This window comes from Ixodes scapularis, unplaced genomic scaffold (assembly GCF_016920785.2).
Source record: "Ixodes scapularis isolate PalLabHiFi unplaced genomic scaffold, ASM1692078v2 PGA_scaffold2__306_contigs__length_199485367, whole genome shotgun sequence".
NCBI classification, from domain to species: domain Eukaryota; kingdom Metazoa; phylum Arthropoda; class Arachnida; order Ixodida; family Ixodidae; genus Ixodes; species Ixodes scapularis.
The window spans coordinates 103,021,736-103,039,609 of NW_024609857.1; the positions used below are offsets into that span (position 1 = coordinate 103,021,736).

Genomic DNA, 17,874 nt, shown 5'->3' on the forward strand with positions numbered 1-17,874 from the left:
TAGTGGCGCCATCTATCCTAGGCCCACAAAACCGTCAGCTCTCTCTGCTACCGCGAACAGCCGCCAGGAGCCGGAGGGGGAGGGGGACAGGGCCGGACGGGTATGGCCGGACCGGGATGAGACTTTCCTCATTTCACCATATTGTTCGCGCTCCGCCCGCCAGCACCTGGTCACGCGGTCGAAAGCGGATAAGTCCTCGTTGCTCACTGATGGCTCTAGAGACAGACCTTCACCGGAACCCCGCGCCACCCCCATTGACGTCATAGCGCACGTGACTCGGAAGATGGTGAAGGAGTTGAGAGGTGCCGAAAACCTCAATCTTCGTCCATCTTTAAAATAAAAACTAAGACCTGCAGGCAAAAGCGGTTTTTTGTTCTTTACTTCAAAAAGGTCGAGACACCAATTCCCAGATTATTTAAAGGGACACAGGCCGGAACGACGATCATGCAGATATAAACAAGCAGGGGTGGGATTTGACCCCAGGATCCCTGGTGTAAGGGTGGTAAATCCTTTGGATTTACGATTATCCTTTGGATAATCGTAAATCGCCTGGCCTTTTTTTTTTTTTTTTAATGCGTTGGCATTATAACGCTTGTTTTTAGGGTGTCTTTCGTTTGTCAGCGCCGGGCAGAGGGGAGAACGAGGGGGAGAAGGTTACGCGTGCGACGCTCCCATGCTGATGTCAGTACGCGTCAACCTTTCCGTCTCTCCCCGGCGCTGACAAACAGACAGACACCACCAGGTTTTCGTCGAAACGAGCCCTTTCGTTTTCGTCAAAGGAGTGTCGCACCTCTGGCGCGAAGCCAGAGAGGAAGATGCGCCGCGGCGCCGTGGAATGCGGGCGTGCTCAGTTGCCGCTTTGCCGTCGACGGTTGTTCTTCGCTCTGGGTTTCCGTAGTAGCGGTGCGTGGAATGTGATGTATGTTTGTGTAGTTAAAACGATGGATGCGGGTCCCTCCACCAGTGATATAGATCTAGTTGCTTGCACGAGTGGTTTGGATGTGGTTCTTTTCACGAGTGATATGGATGACCGTATTTAAGGGCGTCGACGTACTCTGACAGGCAGAGTACAGAAAAGGAATGAAAAAACATTTGGAGGACGCTTTAGCTTCTCCTGTAAGAGTTCAACGCTATAGCGTCATCGGACCCCGTTCGCAAAGCCTTCTCAAGCCATGCAAGCGTGCCTGCGTGGCCTAGTCGGTAGCGTCACGTGTCTTGTGTGACGTGACGTTACACACGCGCCGTCACACGTTGCTGTGGCGCAGGCACGTAGCCAGGATTTCGTTTCGGGGGGGGGGGGGAGGGGGGGGGCCCATGACAAAATGCTATATGAGACGGAGGGGTGAGAGGAGGTCCTAAAGAATGGAAGATTTTTTTTTTGGGGGGGGGGGGCGGGGCCCCTTGCGCCCCCCCCCCCCTTTCTGGCTATGCGCCTGCTGTGCACGTCAAGATCCTATTGACCAATCAGGATCTTCCGGTCTCACCGACGCCAAAGTTTCTGTGACACGAGCTGCTTAACGTTATCGCGTTAAAATTACAGGAACATCCGTAGGCGGATTCTTAGGGTATGCGTTAGCATGACCCTTGGGAAACGCCACACACGTCCCCTTTTGGGAATCGCTAACGCTGACCCCGTGACGAGGCCAAAAAGAGGCAGCAAAATATAGAGTCTGAAAAAGAGAACGCCAAAGCAGAAACTTGAAGGGGAGAGCGTTACCGATTCCTAAAGGGGGACGTATGTAGCGTTTCCCAAGGGTCATGCTAACGCATTTCCTAAGAATCTACCGATGGATCTCCCTGTATTTTGTTTTTGTCGGTCGGGGAGTCTTTCTTCGTGTGCTTTCCGCCGGCCCCTCGTCCGTCGTATGTTTTTCTTTTAGTGGCGGGGGTTGTTACATCCCTACGAGCACCCTCCGGGGCTGCTCAGGCTTCGGCAAAGGAGCTGTGGTGGCGTGAACAGTCAGCACGCCGGACCCTATGCGGGTCTTGTCAGTGCTGTCAGCCGGGACACGTTGCGGGGCTTGACAAATGTCAGCGTTTGGACTATTGGTTTCTAGACGTCACATGTCTTCGTGAAGGTTTCGAACAATTGGTCGATTCCTGCCCGAGGGCAAGGAGGTCGGTGCCCTCAAAAGCTTGCGTCCGGGCAAGTGAGGGCGAATATTGACTAGAGTCTCGACCCCGTAACGGTTCAACCAAGAATCCCATACCTTGTACAAAAAAAATTGTGCACATTGTTTGTAGTAAAGTTTTAGAGCATACACCTTGGGTGTAAATAAACAGTTTGCACTGCAAGGACCACGAAGGCTCCGCCGAACTCTGACTCAGAGCCGAAGAAGACCTCATCGACCATCGCGGCCCTTCTGCGCCACCACGTACTCGTGGGCCCCAAACATCAACATTATAGAAAGAACCACGGACGCACCTTTACTTCTGGGTTCTGCAGCGCGAGCTTTCGCTTTACGTGCTCCCATGTAAGGTGCATTAGATAACACACTCGGCCACCGATCTCCAAAAGGCATTTTCTTCTGCGCTAGACGACGAATAGTTGGGCAGAAAGCAACCAAAGTACCCATGCATAACCCCCTCCCCCCCCCCCCCCCCCCGTAAAAAGATAAATATTGTTTATCTTAATATTGCCTTACTCCGTGTAACCCAGGGTACTTACAAAACGCATACCTGAATGTTCCTGTTACAATTATTTATTTAAAAACAAAACATTTTGGTTTTTTGACGTGTTTTGCAAAGAAACTGTGGCGACAGCAGAGACGCTGCACAGAACTATATACTGTCCGTATTTAAACATAGCGGACCTACGTAGTACCAAAGTTAGCAGACGGTGTTCATGCGACACTGTGACGTCACGCAAAGTCATGATATCACGTGACACCGTGGTGTCGCGTGGCTTTACGACGTCACGTTATACTATATTCCCGCTATATTGAGCGAAAAAAATCATCCTCTGAATCATCCGAGGTCCCTGCTACCGGCGTTGCACACGTAACCATTTGCCACAAAAAATAAGTGCGCGTTGCCGACGGGCAACTCCTGTTGTCCATAAGTATATATATATATATATAAAAAAAAAATTAAAAAGGATTGTTGCACGGTCTCGACGAGACATGAGATGGAGAGCATTCTTCACAGACACATTTTTTCCGATGAAAGGGATACCACAAAAAAGCAAACCGCATTGTAAACAGACCTGTACCGACTGAAGGCAGCGAGGGACTCGTCGCAACTTTGAAATGGCTGACCAACTGCACGCTGTATAAATATCCACACAACCCACACATTAGTTTTTCGACTTAAGGAGTACAGTACGATGCAAGCACGCACGCACGCACGCACACGCACACACGCGCGCGCGCAAACACACACACACACACGCACGCACGCACGCGCACGCACGCGCACGCACGCACGCACGCGCGCGCGTCGCGGGCAGTCGTTTGTTTGTTCTTTTCGGATCCCCAAGCCAAAGACTGCCGAAGGTGTTCGATTACGAGCGACGGATTTCTCTCTAGCGTATCGTTTCCCGCTTGGCGTTGAACGCAGACCCGAATCAAATCTTGTCCCTTCCCCTCATCCGAGCGCAGAGGCACACGATAAGAAGCGGAGAGAGAATAAACACAGGACGAATAAATATTCGCGAACGCGCATCAGATGGTAATGAACTCTTTCTCTTGCGTCTTTTTTTCATTCTTTTTCACGCTGAAGCCGATGATGAGATTAGCATAACGACTTTTGCAGGCATTGGGAGGGAGAAGGGGGAAAGGGGGGGGGGGGGCGGTTTGACTGGCTGGACCGGGAAGCCCCATGGTATGCGGAAAGCTCCACCGCTATCGCGCATATTTAACGCTGCGTGTCTGCACTTGCTGGCCTTGGCCAGTTGCCTCCAATCTAACGCTTAACTGATTTGCAGTCGGTTCTTGTTTAATTTACAGTAGTTTTTTTTTTTTTTTTTTTTTTTTTTTTTTTTACAGTTGCAAATATGCTTTATATTTGTCAGCAGAGACCAGTTTGCGGCATGTAAAGCACCAGAACCTATAGCTTGTCCTGTCTAACTTCGCTCCGGGTGCAGGCTTCACTAACTGAATCGACCAGGCAAAGTCGTTTTCCTCGGAATGTCAGAGCAACCAAAATTATTCCTAAGTGGTAATAGTTGACGCGGCTAACTAACCGCATCAACTGTCTAAAATGCAAAAAAAAAAAAAAGAAAAGACACGAGCCTTTTTGGGCGATTATGCGTTTCTTCCTTAAAGGTTCCAGTTAAAAAAAAAAAAAAAAAAAAAAAAAAAAACACGCACACACACACAAACAGAAAACCTAACGACGCTTTGTAATTCGGAGGAAGAAAAACGGCCTGGATCAACGACAAAGTCATCCCAAAACAAAATATAGCCAACTTCCTGTTTCGCTCGCTACATATATTGTCGATCACAGTCGTTCGTGCCACCGATTTTTGAAACAAAACGTTAGAGTGCGCACGAATACCTCACAAAAAAAAAAAAAAAAAAAAAAGGCTTACAATCGAGGGAGAATATTTTTTTTTTTTTTCTGCTCGTGTGTTTGAAGCAAGGATATTAGAAAAGCTGCGCGCAGCAACCCTAACAAAATACAAGGCGCATGGCAACGGCGTTTGAGCGGGCGTACGTGCGCGTTCTCCGCTTCTTTACGGTCTCTTTAAGCCCCGGCAAAATCCCTCCGCACGGATGCGGTTCGAACGGAAGAAAGATTCACTCAAGATCCTCTCTGCTAGACAACGTTGATACACGCCACACGCGAGACAGAAAACAAAGTTTGAATTGTGTATACGACGCCATTCCAAATGCGACGCGCGCTAAGGCGAATGTAAGGCGCGTTAAAATGCACAAAAGTAAAAGGCAGTTGGAATGCGCCGCATTACTAGCAAGCCTGCGCCCGTATTCCGGATCATCGACCCATTCATCTTCCTCGAAAAATGGCCGATCGTCCGCGCCAGTCGATGCTGCCGCGAAGGCTTTGGAAGAATAGCGAAAGTATACGCTCAAAACCGAAAAAATAACCGACAATAGAGAGACGTTTCCGTGGACAAAAGATTAGGGGGATCATCATTCGAGGATCATCTGCAAGAACGTTGCAAACTGAGAGGGCACCAAACTTTGGGGCGGACTGAGTTTTTCTCCATAGTTTCTTGCATGCGGATGTGATTCAGCAGCACCGAATGCAGTTGTTATTCACTGTCTTATCCGTCTTCTTGGTTTCTTGTTCGTCCAGAAAAATATGTTCGGTCCTCATGAAAGCGCAGCGTGCCTTCGTTTAGACAGTTCGATTGTATGATCAGGTCATAAATAAGGGAACTTCCAAGAAAAGTTTGACCCGCCAGAGCCGCATGAACCCCGTCAGTGGGCGAAGGTCTGGAGACCACCTGCGTGCGAAACTATATGTAATTTCAAGCTTGGCTCAAAAAGCATATATCTCGCGTAAAAAAAAAAAAGAAATATATATATATATATATATATATATATATATATTAGGGACCATCAGTTACAGCGAACAGTTTTTTCTGTGCCCTTGCTGTAGCCACACTAAATGCAGGAGGGAGGATCAAAACATTATCTCGGATAAAAAATAAAAATAAATGAACGTCGTAGATACACGATCATCGTGAATTTATATTCTCGACATGTTACATATCGGCAGCAAGAGTACAAGCGCTTTTTAAAAATGAAGTTTCTGCCTGCATATATATACACTCATAAACAACCTGTAAGACGATCCTCCGTTATCGTCAATACGCTACTAGATGTCAGGTAGTTATTAAAGCTGAACTGCTGACCCCTTCACTTTTTCAAATTTCTAGCAAGCACATTTGAGAACATTTTATGGTATACTACACAAACTTCCGGTATATACGCGTAAATGTTTGTTTACAACGATAAAGCCGACATCCTAGAAATACGTAAATTATGACGATGCGCGGCCGATTTTCCCATTAAAAAAAAAGCAATCAAAGAAGACTTATTACTAGAACTCATAACGATTACCAGTTAACTCGCATAAAATGTTGATGGAAAAAACATAGCGAAAATTGGCTATAAAACTTCACGACGGTTCTGAAAAAAAAAAAAAAAAGAAAAAAAAAAAAAACTTAATGAATTTTGAGCAACACTCAGAATCCTAACTATTGCAGCATAGCGTGGTTGTCGCAAACGCGACAAACCTTACCCTGATTGGTCTGACTCTTTATTAAAACCTAAATTTATTGTTCGTAAAAAAGAAGAGAAAAAAGTCTAGACTCTCACTGATCGTGACTGTACGCGTACGCGTTCGTACTTTTACAAAAATCGTTCGTTGTACGACAACGGCACAAAAAAAAAAAGAAAGAAAAAGAAATATTACGCGAGGATTGCGACCGGCCACCGCACGACAAACTCAGAAAGCGCGGCAGCATCGGTCGGAGATTTTCATGAAAACTTAATTGCCAGCCCCCCTCCGCGGAACCATTTAAATTGATGACGGCCTCCCCCGCCCCGAAATTCTGCGTCTAATTACTGGGCCGCCCGCCTTGCTTCCTACCTCGGAGCGAAAACGCTTCCTCTCTGTCCGCAGGACATTCTACACCTCGATTTTCCGTCGCCCTAGTATTAAAAATTCCGCCCTTAATTTATTTCCGTGTTTTAATGAGTCGAAGGAAGAATTTATACCCCCCTCGCTTTCTTTGCCACGATAACGAAAAGAAACGAATCTCACTTCATTACAATATAAGCATTAGGAAAAGTGGGGCCAACTTCACTTTTATTCGTTTTGTTTTGTCTTAAAGAGGGCGGCAAAAGAGCTTGCGCCTTTCGAACGCATAATACGCGCGGTGGTGGAGAACAAGGAGAGGTTGCTGCGTTTTAAATCCGATAGGAAGGAAACGCCCGACCGCCGGAAACGCCCATTATCCCGGGCAATTAAGCGAAGCCAGACTTATTGTGCTTCGGCGGGGCTCGTTTCGTTCAATTTTGAACTTAAGCGAGTTGGGCTTATTCGCTTTTTTCTTTGTGCGTTAGTGTGTGTGTGTGTCAGTCTCAGATATCTTGCGTGCACGGAAACAAAGCGCAAAAGAAAGCGGCTGAGGTTCGTACAACGATCCCCAAAATCGATTTGTTCGGCAAAGTTATTTACGCAGCGCGTAACCGTATCTGTTCACGTCCTCGGACAGTTACTAATAGCGTACGTCACCACGAGGGTTTATACTCGACCAATCTTTGAACGCCTCACTAGCATCGTTTTACGTGACCAAAAAATACGTCGCAGTCGTAGCTGCACTGATACAACCTCCGGGGCCGTATGGACCTTTGCAGAAATCGCCTCCAGCGCGCTGCCATCTTTGTCTGCTGGGCTGTGGAACGCCTTCCAAGCATGCGCTGTTGACCTGCTGTGTGGTATATCGGACGCTGTGCATGCGTCCACGGCTCAGTGACTCAGCATTTTTCGCCCGCTCGCTTCGTTCGAGACTGCCGCTGGAAAGGTTTATAGAGTCGTCAAACACGAACTCCGGGGCGAAGTTCACAAAGCGCGCCGATTAAACTATCGCGACGATGACGCCACATTTTTTTTTTCTCGCCGAGGTCCTATCGGTAAACACTCGTAAGTTGTACAACAGATGCGGTGTTTGTCGGCATATATGACGACGGATTCATCTGGGGAGAAGCCTTAAACACATTCGAAGGATACTTGCTTTATACTAAGAACATGTCTGAAGAGTGTTTTGTATGACCAATGTGACGTTATACAAGGAAGGCCTAAGACAGTTTCTCCAGACTTTTTTTTTGTGTGAGCTATGAGCAGTGTTACTGCGGCTTTACGGATTGCCGTGGCGTTGCATGCAACTGTGCGACACCCGAATGCGCCCGTCTTCAAGTTCTTCCAGCACACGTCGACTATAGAAACTCGGATTGCATTGTGTGCGAGATACAAACAACCACCGCAGATTGATTTGTCTGCGGTGCGATAATTACTGGCCGCGTTGTAATTAGGAGAGGCAGAAGAGCGTCGTCACGACGAAATGGCACGGCTGTCGCCTGCACGCTCGGTGGTTTCGAATTTGGGAGCAGAAATTGCGAGCTCGATTAATCAGTTTCTGTAGCTTACGCCGGCTATGACATTTCGGGCGAAACAAACCGCGAGTGACAGGAGCCCGACGCGGTTAAGCTCGAAGCTGACGGTTTATGCAAACATCTGAAATTTCCTCGATGGATGGGACGAAGCGCTTCCTTCTTGTTGCACACGCTTTTTTTTTTTTTTTTTTTGATGACACGTCGTCGCTTGTGGGAAACGCTTCCTCGTTAATCATCGCCCTAATTTGACGCAACAAAGCACACACCATTGATTTAATTTGTTAAGAAGATTACACGTTTCATTCCGCGTAATTGCAACAGTTACCTAAATTTGAAAGTTAGTTTTGTTTTTTAGAGATAAGATAAACATCAGTGGTTTTAAAGTTTTGAGAATTGGTTATACAGTCTTAAACAAAATTTTATTGGATTGGATAGGAAAAAGAAGTGTTGCCGCATTAAGAATAGTTTGGTGGTCATCAAAGCTACAGCAGCCTTATTCGTGCCCCTATCTCCCTTTTTATTGTGTCTTATTCTCGTATTTAAGCTAATTAATCAAATCACGACAACTTCTACCCTCCTCTATTATCTAAAAAAAGTAAATTCAACTATTTTATTGTATATTTTTTTAACAGATTTGAGTACACAACATTTTTGCCTGTTAAGTGACGGGGGTCAACGACGTTCATATTAATCCAAGTATGGTTGACCGATCATCTGCTTTTAATGTTAACTGGACCTTACGAATCATTCGAATATTGTCACGGATGGAAAATATTAGGAGAATGTAGAACTCGGAATGTTTAATGAGGAAGGTTCCGGCATCTCCCCTTGGCGACGGACGGAAGCGTGAGTGTCTTGAAGCAGCCCGTCACCGCTGCTTTTAAACACGCCAGGTCCAGGAATGTCATGAACCAAAACACACATTAACAGCCGAAAAAAAAAAAAGCTAAAAGTTTTTTTTTTGTATTTTTTTGTTTGTAAAACACTGAATAATAAAATAAATAAATAGGGCCGATCGAGGTTTGAAACGCCCTCTTACCCCGCGTGACAACCACCTGCGTTGCCCACTCGGCCACGCACGCGACAATATGATCAGTCTCTCGCTAAGACTTCGCCATGAAATGTGATAAAAGAACAGAATTATTCTACACATATGTACTTTGTCACCACACTTCCTTGTTAACGAGTGAGCAGACTGTCCGTTCCATGACCTGGCTGCGCGACGTTCCTTTCGACGAAGAGCCGAAGGGAAGTCCCCGCGTCGCCTGTTTGATGTGCCCGGCCACGGTAGCTCATTGCACATTCGAGGCGGGACGCCAGGTCCTGACGAGCCCGACTAACTTCCGCCCCGTCGACAAAAATCTTTCTGTTGCACGAAGCGCTTTTTCAGGTGAGCCGAAAGCCTTCAAAGAGGCTCAAAGAGAGGCAGTCCTGAAAGAGAGTGTGTCCTTCACTTCATTTGGAGAAGAAAAAAACAAAACAAAACAAGCATAAAAACAGGGAGAGGTGACTTAAACAAAAACATATATCCTTTTGAACGAACGAAACCAAGAAGGAAAAGGTGCGACTTTGATTCCGGTGAAACTACAGGCAGAGAGTGAGGGGCGACATGATCTTTGTTTTCTTTACTTCAGAGTTTAAACTGGCAGCACGGACTTACTAACTTTCATAATGCTTCGCGTGCGTCTGCAGCTTTTGAAACTGGTGCCTAACTGAAGAAGTTTTAGTGGCACAGTGTTCGGTGATGATGCTCGAAAGATAAATGTCCCAAAGTATTTCAACTAGGAAGTCGGGTAACGGCACAATGAGAATGAATCAAAAGAAGCTACCGCAGTCGTATAAGCAAGAGCATATTTAATCCGTTCTCTTTATGCCAGATATTTTTTAATCTAGAGGGCACGGAACAACCACGGATGAACCACGTTATTACTCGCTATGGGCGAATCTTGAATTTCTCAAGACCAAGCTGCAAGGTCTGAAGCAGGTCACGAAGAGAAGCGCGTAAGATCACTAAATCAGATTCACTTTCTCAATCACCCCGTTAGTGACATTACTAAAGCCAGAAAGTTTGAAGCAGGGAATGAGTTCTCGACGGCTCCTTTATGTGTGTAGAAACTTTACCTATTTGCACAAGTGCGACTACGTTAAATGTTCGGGCAAGGTTGACCATAGCTAGAACATACGAAAAAAAAAAAAGAACGATTCAAACGTGTCTTTATTAAGGAGAACCGACACGAAAGACTCCCAGACCGATTTCATCAAACAAACGTCAACCGAAAGGAACAGATCAGCAGACAGTTGTCAACGTCGTCCGGAAGAGTCGAGACTCCAATCAGAGAGAGAGAGAGAGAGAGAGAGATGGAGCAGCACCGCTTGACTCCGCTGCCCACGTCGCAACCTGACCCTGGCAGAAACGGAATACGCCGCTACGCATGTCGCGTGCTCCGTCTTGCCGCAGTACTCTTCTGAAGGATGACACGCAAAGTGGCACTATGTCGACTGTTAGACCAACAAAACTAGCGGAGCTGACATGTCTGTGATGAAAGTATAAAGCATAAACCGCACGTAAGCGATTTCACGACCGACGAGACAGGCAACGGCGACCAGCTTCGCTGTCGCTCGGTCAGCCACGCTACGAAGCAAACCGCATGAAAACGACGGTAGCAAGCGACCAAGGCGATGAGCGACGTCTTCTAGAAATCCAAAAACCGAGCGACGCGATAAGCGACAGTGAAAAATCTCCGTAGTTCGTCGCTGACTCTCGTCGCTTGTGCCGTCGCTTTTCTCGTTGCTCGCCAAATCGCTTACGTACGGTTCAGCCTTAATGCCGAGGAGAGAGGAGATTTCGTTTGTTGCGTGTAAGCGTCCGCTGCCAAGCGGACGTTACACGCAACACGGTAAACGCAGAACGACTCGCACTCATAAAAATAGACGAGCTGCCCTCGTTGAGTACTCTGCAAACTCCGGTAGCTATGTTTGTTATCGTTTCACACCAATGAGGAAAATGGCGATCTTAGGATACTTTTGTAGACAATGATGACTCATCTAAATTATTTGTTTCTCAAACATATATATATATATAGTTGTCGATAAAAATACTATTAGGGTGCGGAGAAGCAATGTTACACGTTAATCTTCTCTCCAACCACTGAGCCGACAAATGGAGCGTAGTTAATCAAATTCTAGGGCGGAGCCAAGGGCGGGCTACCTCCACCTAAATTGCGTCTAACGTAAACAAGGCGTGTTTTCTCTGTGTGTGTGTGTGTGTGTGTGTGTGGAAAATATTTAGAAGAAAATGTGTCCCAATTAAGCCCTTTGGAATGGATCCCGCGATATTCTGCGTCTTAACATTTTCCCCAGCTACCCGAATGCCGCTAGTTTTGAGTGTTGGTACCAGCGTGTGTTTTCTAACATATTTTGAAACCGGACTCGTTTTTTTTGGTAAACAAAATTTGTAATGAAAAAACAGTGACCAAACCTCAGCTTCACATAATGAAATGGTAGCAATCACACAGTCCTGGATTACCAGGAAGATTATGTTTTTTCCTTAAATCTTTTAAATAAACGACCGTGAATCGCAGCAAAATGTGACAATGATATATTGTTTTACTTTTTTCTTTATTCTAAGGCTGTTAGAACGTACCAATAGACGTGCGCAGGTGTTCCCAGTGTGTTTCTGGGGCTTAAAATCAGATATTTCTAGTGGCTATCAACGTCTCCAAACTATCCCCGAAGAAGAAGAGAAACTTCGTACGTCTTCTACTCGATATCCTTTCCGCTGTCGAGTGATTGAGGATGCACAATGCTGCTCAAAAAAATAAATAAATAAATAAAGAAAAAAGGCCAAACAAAAGTTATAGCACGCAAGAGAACGTCGGTAATCGTTGGAGCCAAAAGATTTTGGAGTGCAGCTTCTGACATTTCGAAGTTCGTGACACTGATAAACAACACACGAACAGGGTGAAAGTGAGCGAAGAAATGGACTGAGAAATAAGGGGCGCTAAAGTTTTAAAGCAAAAGTCGCCAACATTCTACACTCCGCCCACCCCTAAGCTAACAGTGCGGTGGAAGCTACGCGCTTCTTGGATCAGTCACACACGTACACCTTCACCACGTGATCACGCTCCCGCCCGTACCCACGCTCAGAGAGTGAGGTCAGATGACAAAAGGAAGGCGGTTGATTGGCCCGGCGAGCGCGTAGCTTCCACTGCATTGCCAGCACTCTCAGCTTACGGGATGAACGGAGCAATATTTTTGAGGGCCTTCTGGCAAGGACGGGGCCCTATATCAACTGCTTAAAAAAAAAAAAAAGAAACGTCGAAGTCTCCGGGGAAATCATTCGAGCCGTAGCGACGTCAATAGCCTCACGGCTCGCCATCGAACTGAATTTTAAACACCTTGCAACGTGTAATCTTCCCGTTCGCTGACTCTGAGAACAGAATTCTTGCCGGTAACGTCTCCACCTGAAGCCGGAAAAGAGCGATGTACGAGCAAATTGTTTCAGCACGCGTTGTCCAAGCTACGTGATTACTCAAAGCGGCCTGATCGTGATTACGAGACTGCCCTATTGAAAACAAGGCAACATTCATATATGATTTGTTCAATAAGCATATGAGAACGTATATGAATGTTATAAAAAGTACATGCCCTTTTATATGTTCTTATAGGGAGTATTCACTGGCGGCCATAGCTGTGTGCGCGAATGCTGAGCGCGCGCTGACGGCGAGCTTCCACAGTTCTTTTGCAACGTGCATTCCGCACCATCAAGAGTGCCGGTCTTAGCAGCCTATTGATATGAGCTCGTTCTGAGCATGCGCTCTAAACAGCACCCACAAATATGGCGTCCAGTGAATACTCCCTATATGTTGTTAGAGGTGTGGGCCACCTTATCTTACATGTTCTGATGTGTTTATTGAACATATTAATTGAAATTATCTTTCCCTAGAGTACTCGCTTCGGGTTATAAGTACAGAATGATCGCAGCTATGGCAAAGGTTAACTTATGGGAGCATAAGGAAAGCGAGTACTCGAGAATCCACCATGATTCTCGAGTACTCGCCGTGAGGCAATGAGCTCATTTGATTTACCTCCACTTTGTGCACCAGCTGCGTCCGGTAGGGACTGCTGTATTCGATTTACGAATGCAGCCTATCTGGATGCCCTGCACTTCCCTGCACCGGGCTACACTTTTCTGCTCCGGTGCAGGCAAACCGAATGAGTCCACCGGCACCCTTTAAAATAAATGCCCCTCTGTGCTTACTTTTCGAGCACCGACACACTGCAAGCCTGAAAAATGCTCCTTTGCGTGCACGCTGCACGCGTTTGAAGCTTGGTGGCGTCGGCCGTTTCTGTTTGTCGCTTGGGGACTCGGGGATATAGCGTTCGGATTTTGTTCACCAATAATTATTCTAAGGACCCTGAAAAAAGTACTCTAAAAAAGTATTTCAGGGCGGGATACAACCATGCTAACAGCAAAGACATGGACGTATATTAAAAGAAAACACGAAATGCCACTCATAGAGCCTTGTGTCCGTGTACGTTATCCTAAGGTCGTCGATTTTTAGCGCCGTTTCACTGTGGAACTATATGCACTAACTACCCACCTTTATGCCTTGGTCACACTCCAGAAAGTTAATCGTTCTAGTCGTAGAATTCCTAATCAACATTATTGCCTAAAATAGAAAAAAAAACGTATTTTTCTTAGAAGCTCAGAAATTTAATGAGATTCCTATCCTAATCATGCAACTTTCAGAAAGGGGCCAGTACATTTTTAAACGCGGCTATGTCGTTCATATCTTCTTTTTCTTTTTTTTTTTCCGACTTGCGCTCTAGACGCTGGGAAAGCTTCGCGAACACTTCAAAACGAAGTCGGAACAAAATCCGAACGCAGATACTAGTCGACCAGCGGAAAAACAGATTCCCAAGTTCAAAACGTCGTCAAACACCGCACCCCTATTTGCGCTGCTGCGGTTGTCAATCAAGCAGTTATATCTCTTTATCTGACACCCGGCGTTGGCCACTCAGTCTGCTTAAAAGCCGCCGTCCCGCGAACAGGAACAACCCACGCGCGCTCAGATATCGCCGCGAAGACAAATCGCACTCTCCCTCCCCCGGTTGGGCGCCAACTTTCGCTCAAGAACATTCCGTCGCGAGGACTGATACAGCGTCCCGCGCGCTGTTTTCACTGTCTCCGAGTCTCGTTTTATTTTTTTTTCATCTTTACGTCTATACAGTGTATTTTTTTTTTTTTTTTTTGATAATTTTAACTAGAAGAAAACCCGATTGACGAAGCAGGAAGAAACCCAAGACGTGGACCGATTACTCTCCTTTATTTTTCGGCTTTTGGTTGCGGCTGCCGATAATTTATCGCTTCTCAGGCGTCTCGGGCAGCTTGTCGATATGCCATAACGTGAACTGGATGCAGCGTTATCACTAACGACGAAACATTGAGGAAATTTTCATTATCGGAGCCCGTAAACGCACCATTGAGGTTTGCATGTTTGGCCCATTGAAGAGAAAAAAGGAAACATTTTGGAGCTGTTCGACTCTTATCAATTCTTCTCCCTTGCGAAAAAAAAAAAGCGTTTTGATCATAACTATTGGTTAGTCAATTTTCTTTTTCCAACTTGCACGTGCGTTCTTTTAAGTCATGCCAACTGTTTCGGGTACAACACATTTTTTTTTTTTTTAAATTGTTGATAATACTGAATAATGTGGCCATACGCGTAACTTGGTAACCTTGCGGTGGAAAAAAAAACGGCATTTGCTATGCGAGGTAAATTTTATATTGGAATTCAGCGTAGGAGCGGGGACACTTCCGGGCGAAGAGGGACACTTCGCAACGTGTCATGTTCGATTGAACCATTGCAAAGGTTACGCGCGCGGGCGTCAACCCCCTCGAATGTGTTTCGTTCCCCGCAGTAGTTCGTGATGTTAGATCTTGCCCGAATGTAAAATAGCAACACTGCGGATATCCCGGTGGCCACATGACTCAAGCGTAGCTCGCACGTGACGTTATCGCATTGTGCTGATGTCCATTTCTACTCGTTCTCGCCGAAGAAAACAAACTCGGTGCTGCGAAATGTACTCGCACGCGGTTACCACAATGGCCGCCGACCGGTCTGACGTCAGTGCAAGCCACAAATAGGAGGAATAAGTACAAACGCGCGTTCACACATACGAAGGGGAGAACAGTACAGACGCCGTCAGACTGCTCCCACATCATTCGAAAGAAATGCGGTTCCTGCAGACACGATGGCAGAATTGTCTGCGGACGGGCCTGAAGCATCTTAGAATCATGTTGGCTTCATGCACGCTTCCAACATGTTTGCCACGGTTTCTGTAGGATCAGTGTAACCAAGGAAACACGCCCGGGACAGTGTCTGCGGGTTGTCTTTTGTACAATGAGTTAGCAGTGTGGCTTGAAAGCGTGGAGGTAGGACGCTTCTGGAGACAAGACGCAACCATAAGTGAAGTCAGAAGTAGTGTGGAGGGACACGTCCCCAACTATCACCAAAAACAAGAGACGCTATTGGACGAAAAGGAGAACCGACTTAACGCCAAAAGCTTTTTTTTAATTTTATTTTGGTCACCCTCGGGTGAGGGTGACCAAAATACAGCGGTTCGCGCCAAGTCGGCTCTCCTTTTCGTCCAACAGCGACTATTGGTTTTGGTCATCGTTGGAGGCGTGTCCATCCACTCCCTCGGCTTCACGTCTGGTGGTGTGTTGTCGCCGCCAGAAGCTTCCTACCTCCATGCTTTCGAGGGTGTTCAGACAGCCTTTCAACTCGCCGTGTGGCACTCACCCGTAGAGAAGCGCAGCTCCCGCGATGGCGCCTCCACACTGCGCCGTCACGTAGAGGAGCGCCCTGAGCGGGCTCACTTTGCGCGTCGCGAATGTGGCCAGCGTCACGGCCGGGTTCATGTGGCAGCCCGAGATGTGGCCGTAGCACTGGCACAGCGTGGCCGCCGCCGCGCCCGCCGTGAGCGCGATGCCCAGCACCGACGGTTCCGCGTATCCCGGCCACGACACGTGAGCGCCGCACACCAGAAACACGTAGAAGAAGGTGGCCAGGCACTCGCCGATCACGGCGCGCCACAGCTCCAGCGTCCGGATCTCGACCCGCAGCGAGCGACGCTGCTTGGCAGCCGACGGGGACAAGACCGTCCCGGAGGCCACGGGGCAGCGCCCGGTCGACTCCAGCCGGCCCAGCAGCTGGAGGAAGAGCGTCTCGAGGCTCACCGTCGCTGCCATGTCGTCGTCGGTCCCGTGCCGCACCGGGCCCTTCACAACGAACCCGTCGTCGGCCCCGAGCGCGCGACCGGAGCCGCTGCTGCTGCCTCTGCCGTCCCGAGCGAACGGAGCACGCGCCCCATCCCGAGAGAGCGCGTGTCAACTCGGATCCCGAGGTCGGACGAGAGCGCTCGCAGAGGCGGTGCGCTCTGTCGGCGTCCCAAACGCCGGCTGCGCTGGTCCGACGCTGGCCGCGCCGAAGCAGCAGCGCCCGTTTTTGGGGAGAGAGCGGTCCGGTCACGTGGGCCTGACGTCATCATCCAGGGAATGGGCAAGGTTGCTTGTTGGGAGAGCGAGGTGTTTGATTAGAGGTTGCGGCGAGAATGGGCGGGGAAGGGGGCGAAGTTTGCGAGAAAGGCAAGAAAACGGGATGAACGTGATGGAAGCTTGCCTCGTCCGTTGTGTTGCCAGTTCGTGAGGTTCTGTGTTGTCGTAGTGGGAACGCGGCGGGAGAGGAGCTATGGTTTATCGCTTTGTGAAGACTGGAGAGCCGGGGAGGAAGTTCGGACGGAAGTAGGGAACGGAAAAAGAGCAATCTAGGAGTCGAACAGCCCGCATTACAAGCGGTGGAGGACACGGTATTCTGACTCCTGGACGGAGCGAGTAAAAAATTAGGGTCGAGGCTGTCGAACTTCCAACACGAAGTGGCGCACTTCGGGATAATTGTCTTTTATAGCCGGGGATGTTGTTCTTTCTCGATGTATTTATTTCGGTTTAAATTTTTATCACGCATCAGTGCACACGAAAAGTCCTTAGAAAGCAGGTTGGAACTTCTCCCAAAATTCATTTTTTTAAATACGTCAAAGATTTCAGACAGTATCAATGATGTCCAGTAATCTTGAACACCAAAACTGAAACCGCATACAGGCCTAGAATTTTAATTGTTGTTTCTCAGGTCCCAAGAACGATATATCAATAGGCAATTTTCTTAATTTGAAGATCGGCTGTATGAAAGTAGGCGATAGTATTTTAGGGCACCCATATATAACTTTAGGCAACTCTGAAAGTAAGTTATTATAATTCGTGAGTGTGACATCGCTGCCTTCAAATTCTTGCACGATCGCTACTTTGAAACTGTTTAGCTCACGCTTACACTTTTATACAATCAAATTTCCCGCACGGTCCTTCGTGATACAAACAGATACGCAAAAGCGGGGCTTGCGGTCATTCTCCGGTTTTCTGTCTTGCGATAGACCTATAGCTTGTAGAAAATCAATGGACAGCACCTAGAACTCTGTTGCTATGGAAAAAACAAAAGTGGTGTTCAGTATGCCGCATCCTCAGCATTCCTAGACACGGTCTCCTTGCGCCTTCCCTTGGCTATTCTCAGCAAAACGCACTAAAAGAATAATTTCAGTCGAACTACCTCAGAAATCCTTAAGTTCCCCGGGATATCTATAGAGGGCACTAATGCACTCTTGTTTAATACCTACTTGAACCTCAGGATTGTATACTTTTTATTCCTGGGCCCGATATAATATTGTTGCATTGGGT

At 47.3% G+C, this 17,874-nt stretch overlaps 1 protein-coding gene across 2 annotated transcripts in view; it reads right to left on the minus strand.

Moving 5' to 3' along the window:
- LOC8032127 (neurogenic protein big brain) overlaps window positions 1-16,569 on the minus strand; it is a 260,949-nt gene extending 244,380 nt beyond the window's left edge. The window contains exon 1 of one of the 2 annotated variants that reach the window (XM_040217793.3): window positions 15,893-16,569. In XM_040217793.3, coding sequence (XP_040073727.1) covers window positions 15,893-16,341 — 449 coding nt within the window. In that variant the 5' untranslated portion in view covers window positions 16,342-16,569. The remainder of the gene's footprint in view (window positions 1-15,892) is intronic. The other variant, XM_040503615.2, reaches the window with a different exon arrangement.
- Between the last annotated feature and the right edge of the window lie 1,305 nt (window positions 16,570-17,874).